Source organism: Ceratina calcarata, unplaced genomic scaffold (assembly GCF_001652005.2).
Source record: "Ceratina calcarata isolate Rehan_Ccalc_2016 unplaced genomic scaffold, ASM165200v1 scaffold471.2, whole genome shotgun sequence".
NCBI classification, from domain to species: Eukaryota; Metazoa; Arthropoda; class Insecta; order Hymenoptera; family Apidae; genus Ceratina; species Ceratina calcarata.
The window spans coordinates 118330-124329 of NW_017171239.1; the positions used below are offsets into that span (position 1 = coordinate 118330).

The window sequence follows — 6000 nt, forward strand, 5'->3', positions numbered from 1 at the left end:
TCTAATTGAAATATGATGAAAAAATTATTAAAGTCGTTTAACTACTGTTTTCTTCTCATTTTAATATCGAGTTTCAAGTGCTTTTACTATTTATAGCTCATTTCAGTCGTTTCAGAGTTACTGCATGCGTGAATTTATGAAATTCATTTCTTTTCTTTTATTCTCTCATCTCAATTTCTTTCATCATCTTCTAATTACTCATTATTATTAATAAAGTTCGTAATTTTTTCCTTTCCTTCTTTCTTTTCAATTTAACGTAGCTTTATTAAATTTCGTAAGAATAGACATTAATTTCAAAACGAGCTTCTCAGCTCCTTTCTGCGACTGATAATAACTATTTATCAGCAAAATTTCGAACACTACCTTATTTTATAGCCAGAACAACTTTAAGTGCTTGCCAAAGTCGCGTTCGGTAATAAATTCCGATGACCCGACGAGCCTCGACTAAACTCGAAACGCTTGAAGCATCCGGCCGCTGAATTGCTCGAAAGTAACGCTCGTGGCGAGACTAAAAAGAACGTCCTCTCAACGTAAAAATAGGTCACACAAGGGTGGACTGTGTAGGAGCGAGCAAGGGACTGTTCTTCGGCCTCCTCCTGCTGGTTGGCTCGCTGATCTGCCTGATCCTCTTCTTCGTGCTGATCCATCATCCGGATTTCGGATTGATCGCGATCTACCTGGCGGACGTGTCCCACTGCGTGCTGATGGTGTTCTCGATCGTGGCCATAATCGTCGGTTTCATCCGTGTCCAGAGCTTGAAGTTCAAAGCAGAGGAGCAGAGCGACCTGAACGACATTCTGCTACGCGTCTCTGGCTTCGGTCTATTCGTTTACGCGGTGTTCAGCGTGATAGCCGGCTCGCTGGCCGCGTTCACGCACGAGCCGAACCTCCTCGTAATGCTGACCGGCCTCCTGTCGGTCGCTCAGGTGATCCTCCAGATGCTGTTCATCGCGGACGTCTCTCGCAGACGAGTCCACCTGCCTGAGCACGACCGCAGCAAGCCCGGTCGGCAGGTGGTCACCTTCCTGTTGATCTGCAATCTGACCATGTGGGCGATCTACACGTTCGAGTCGCAGAAAGTGATGGCTAACCCGGTCCAGCTCGATTTCTACGGGTTCCTCGCCTGGGCGATCGTGCAGAGGGTCACCTTGCCCCTCTGCATCTTCCACAGGTTCCACAGCGCGGTCACATTCGCGGAGATATGGAAGACCAGCTACAAGGCGCGTCTCGACTAGACGGCGGAAGTTGACCAGAAGCTCGTCGGGATCAATGGCCCGGAGTGATCGTCGTTTGCGGACAGAGAGGAAACGAAGGAAAAAGATAGAGAGAGAGAATTGAGAACGATCGAGGCCGCCGATCGCGACGACTTTAAACATTCCTGGCGAGCCAGTTGGTTGGTCTCGAGGTTTCGGTCGACCTTTTTATCGTTACGGTTGAATCGGTCCCACGATTCAACCGTGTTGGGCGAGGGGATGGATAATGACGACTTGAACGGTAACAACAGGTAAGAAATAAAGGGTTCGAGGTTTCGACGATTAATTGGACATATCTTGTGGGCGTTGTTGGATCGCTGGAAAAATCAGCTAGCTCGCGGTCTCCTTCTGAATATCTTCCAAGGATGAGTCGAGACGGTAACGATTCAGAGCCGAACAGGGACGGCTTCCCCGTTGAGGAGCGAACGGGAGATACGTGCGTACTCGGTTCGAGAAGAGAACACGAGGCTCGGGAGTGAAAGGCTCAAGGTATCGATGCCGCATCCTCGAGACCTCGCGGGGAAACCGCGGGGTCGCCGCCGAGGACCGCGCAAGCGTCGTTTTATTTTTTTACGCGCATTATATATTTTGTCCTCGGTTCTCTCGTTAGCTTCAAGCAGCTTGAACGTTGCTTCGTTGGTTGGTAACAAATGTTCAGAGCACGGTTCGGGAAGAAACAGGTCGATCGATGACCGTAGTGAAAAGGAGAAACAAATTTCGAACGGATAATGAAATTATTAATTGTATTCGCCACGTTAAAGCACAAAAAACCATAGCAATGAAAGCGAACGTGTAAGTGCAACGCGATTCGTCACGACAAAAAAAAAAATAGGGCCCATTTCCTTTTACCAGGTTTCACAACCCTTTACGATCTCTATATACTGCCGTGAAGTTTTCTACTTTTATATATTATATATGTACCTTCTTCGCCTACCCCCACCCCCCTCTCCCATCGTGCATCGAAAGCATCTTGGCGATCGATTCGCTCTTCGACTCTACGTACTTCGTTCCCAAAGCACTCTTCGAACTTGTTCAGACGACGTTACCTCGGTCGCTGGACCAACGCATTTACACCGAAACCGAAAACAGATAATCCCGAGATTGTAAACCGGACATCGAATCGCGATCAAACGTTCCAGAGTAAAAGACGAAGAGCGAACGATCTTAAAACGTCACTTCACAAAAGTCACATTAGCGGACGACGAGTTCGTCAGCGTGGCCCGCGATAGTATTTAAGTGAATAGCCGCGCGTGATCTCTTTCTCGCGAGAAAGGATGGCACACTGTCGACGATAAGGTTCGATGCAGGAACAGGGTAATTTCGTTGCGCCGCGTTCGAGGCTCGATAACATTTTTCGAACGATTGCTTTCGCACCGTACTGTTTCACGCGAGTACTCGCCTGTCGGCGAACAGGGAATCGAGACACGCCGGAGATAGATCAAGGAAGACAGTTGTTCGTTCCCGCTGCGTGCCGCGAAGAGTACAAAATTTTTTCCCGAAATCGAAGTTTTAGAATCCTTTCATTCGAGTCCACCCTCCGAAGGCTGAAGGGCGTTCCGACGGCGTCGACGTATTCGAGTCACAGACGAAAGAAGGAAAAGGCTGGGCGATGAGGGAAGAGATACAAACGAGTAGAAGAGTGTTCTGTGTGTATAAAGAGTAATTTTTTTTATATATTTTCTTTAACGTGAGCACGGACGTCGGAGACGAGCTCGACGATGTTCGCGAAACGACGGAGAGGGCATAACGACTAAAACGCGGATGTAGGATTTATCGCGAGGCTGAGAGGCTCGAGAGCGAAGACGCGATATTGTAGACGAAATTGACTACGACACACACGCGACACACATTGGTAGCTAATTTCACACACGAGACATACAGGCCACGAACACACCACCCTCTCACAGAAGGTTATTATTAATTACCATTGTCGATTAGCGCTTAAAGACGCGTCTCTCTCGAGAAACGGAGATATTGTATATTGATCTTTCGCATTTAACTTCACTATGGATATCGTACGTTGTAGATCGTTGATCAAGCGAAACCAGAAAGAGAAACACGTGTGTTTTGCATAGCGATTAACACATTTAAGAATCCCTCCACGGATCCTGCGAAAACCTGGAGACACGAAGGACCCGGCCCCTTGCTTCCCTCCATGGGAAGCCTCCCCAGTCGAAATATTAGCTATCCGAGTCTAAATATTTTAATTCTTAGACGTATGTATAGGACGATGAAACGATTACCAAGAGAGAAAGAATTAATGAGAGACTGAGAAAGGGATGAGACGGGCAGCGAGAGGGACGAAGTTGTGAAACTAATTATACATAATTGTAATCACCGCAAAACATTATTAAAGAAGTAACATGATATAAATATGAAAAAAATTAAGAAATATATTATATATATATAGATATATATATATATATTATATTATATGAATACGATTATGGAGATCTTTTATTGATGACTTCGATGTGCGCGACCGACGAGTGGGATATGTTGCGTGCAAAAATATATGTAAATAACGATTGCACAGTACATTATTGTTCAGCTGAGTGTTGTAAGTGACAAAACGAAAAAGCAATTACGACGAGTTACGTTTCACGAGGCGCGTTTTCGATCGCCAGGGGGTGTTTCTGTGATTCAAACAAGTCTCTAAAACTTCGACAAGCAACGTCGATCCGATTACTGGCTATTGATCGACGCGCACCCCCTTGCCCTTGATTTCTAACGCCTCGATCGAAAAAGATCGTGTCCACCGTTTTTGGAATTTGATAAATCAAAAGGCGAAGCAAGCATCCGTTTGGTTCATCCTCCGCTCGTATCGGAAACAAGGAAGCGAACACGGAATGAAGACGCTGTGACATACAAATTAAAACGTAGTTAACAAGGCACTGCCACACAGGACCAACAGCGAAGATAGCGAGGAGACAGAGGCGGAACGGAGGGAAATAGCGAGCGAGAGGAACGGGAGGGAACCAAAAATGATGCCACGGCGAATTAATTTTTTTCCGAGCAGAGAGTAGATTCAAGTTGTACGAAACCAATACACTTCCAGCAAGTTATATCGAGGTACGAATGCGCGAGTATATGGAATATTGCGAATGACTGTGCGGATTTAAATGCGCGCGTGCGACAACTTTTTATTCGGCAAACAACGTCTTTGTATACTCTGCCCGTGTTCTAGTGAACAAGAGGATCATGGTTCTTGTATATGTACATCAGTATCTCGATAGTAGCCGTAAGCCTAACCAGTTTGGTCGCGGATTTGCTGGAAAACCGACGAGGGGGACTCGCGGCGATAAATATGCACGTTCGTTTCGGGCTGAAAAAATTACGAAGAGACGATTAGAATGTCGTGACGATCGCATTAGCTGCTCCGATCACGCGAGCGCAATTATTTCCGGTGACGGCGAGGATTAGAAAGATGAAAAAAAAATGCAAATCGGCCGCGGATCGAAGGCAAATCCGCGACGGGCTCGTCATTTAAACATTACGTAGTGAGTTTTCGATGTCTTCGAGCATAATTACAGTTTGTACACGTACACAATACGCGCGCACAACCGACATTACTCACCACTCTTGTCAAAAGATAGGTAACAGGACGGATTCCAGGCATGTACGAATATGTACGGAGGAGGTGACGATCGGACGACGACGATGGTTCCACACGGAAGAACGATGCGATTTTAGGATAACGTTTCAAACAACACGTAGGATATACAAGGATTAAAAACAACAAAACAACAAAAAAACAAACTTCTACAAATTACATGTTGTCGTGTATATGCAGTTCTTTGAAAGTCGAGTAGCGACGATAAGACCGTACCGTAAGCCAGACACACTCGCAAAGAGATTCGCTCATTCATCGATTCCCATTTTTGATTGTAATAACGTTATACACACCGTTTCATTGTAATCCGTTGTGACGGTGCCGTCGCGACGCCGCCGGCACCGCCGTCATTTGTAACGATATACGATTATATTGGTTAATAAAAGTTATCTAGATGTAACGAAAACTCCTGTGTCCTCTCCATTATTGCATGCCAATTGTTTTACTCGTCATTTGAAATAAAATGAAAACCGCTATTAGAACAAACGAAACAATTTATTAAAATCCAATAATATCTAATTTGCACAAACTTAAACATACAGTGGCAAAAATTCGGACACCTTTGAAAGCAGAATAACCTTCTTAATTCTTTTATNGATTCGCGCGTTTCACTATACCGTAGAGGGTATATGCTTGCAGTGAATAAACTACTCTGTCAAGTGAAGGTATAGTGTATGGTGCAGAATCCTGTAGACGCTAGAGTTCGAAAATGACAAGCTTGTATGCAATTGAAAATTTGATTTACACGCGAACTGCATTTTCTTCTGTGCCGCTTTTAAAAATCGTTTTCGTTATTAGTTTACTATTACAGGTGAGTGCCGTAGTCGGTAAATCTGATGCCAAACGGCAGATGGCGAGGCAAGGTACGGTTGCAATGCAGGTGCAAAATGCACACTGTATTTAGCGCGTAGGTACTATCGTGGCGTAATTGAAATTTTCGAACAATAGCTGTTTTCATACATGAATAACTCAACGCAACTAGTAACTACAATCTGAAACATGCATACTTCAGTCTTGATTTTACAACGTACTTTCGCTCGTTTAACTAATCTATGAGAGAACGTAATATAAAATGTAATTAATAATGAATTAACTAAACCGTGAGTGTTTCATCTGAGAGGCAAAGGAATTAAA

The 6000-nt window shown here is 44.8% G+C and overlaps 1 protein-coding gene across 10 annotated transcripts in view; it reads left to right on the plus strand.

Moving 5' to 3' along the window:
• OtopLa (proton channel otopetrin-like a) overlaps positions 1-5272 on the plus strand; it is a 30070-nt gene extending 24798 nt beyond the window's left edge. For 9 of the 10 annotated variants that reach the window (XM_026815627.1, XM_018028748.2, XM_026815626.1 and 6 more), the window contains one exon: positions 541-5272. In XM_026815627.1, the coding sequence (XP_026671428.1) occupies positions 541-1235 (695 nt within the window). In that variant the 3' untranslated portion in view covers positions 1236-5272. The remainder of the gene's footprint in view (positions 1-540) is intronic. The other variant, XM_018028749.2, reaches the window with a different exon arrangement.
• Positions 5273-6000: the final 728 nt, after the last annotated feature.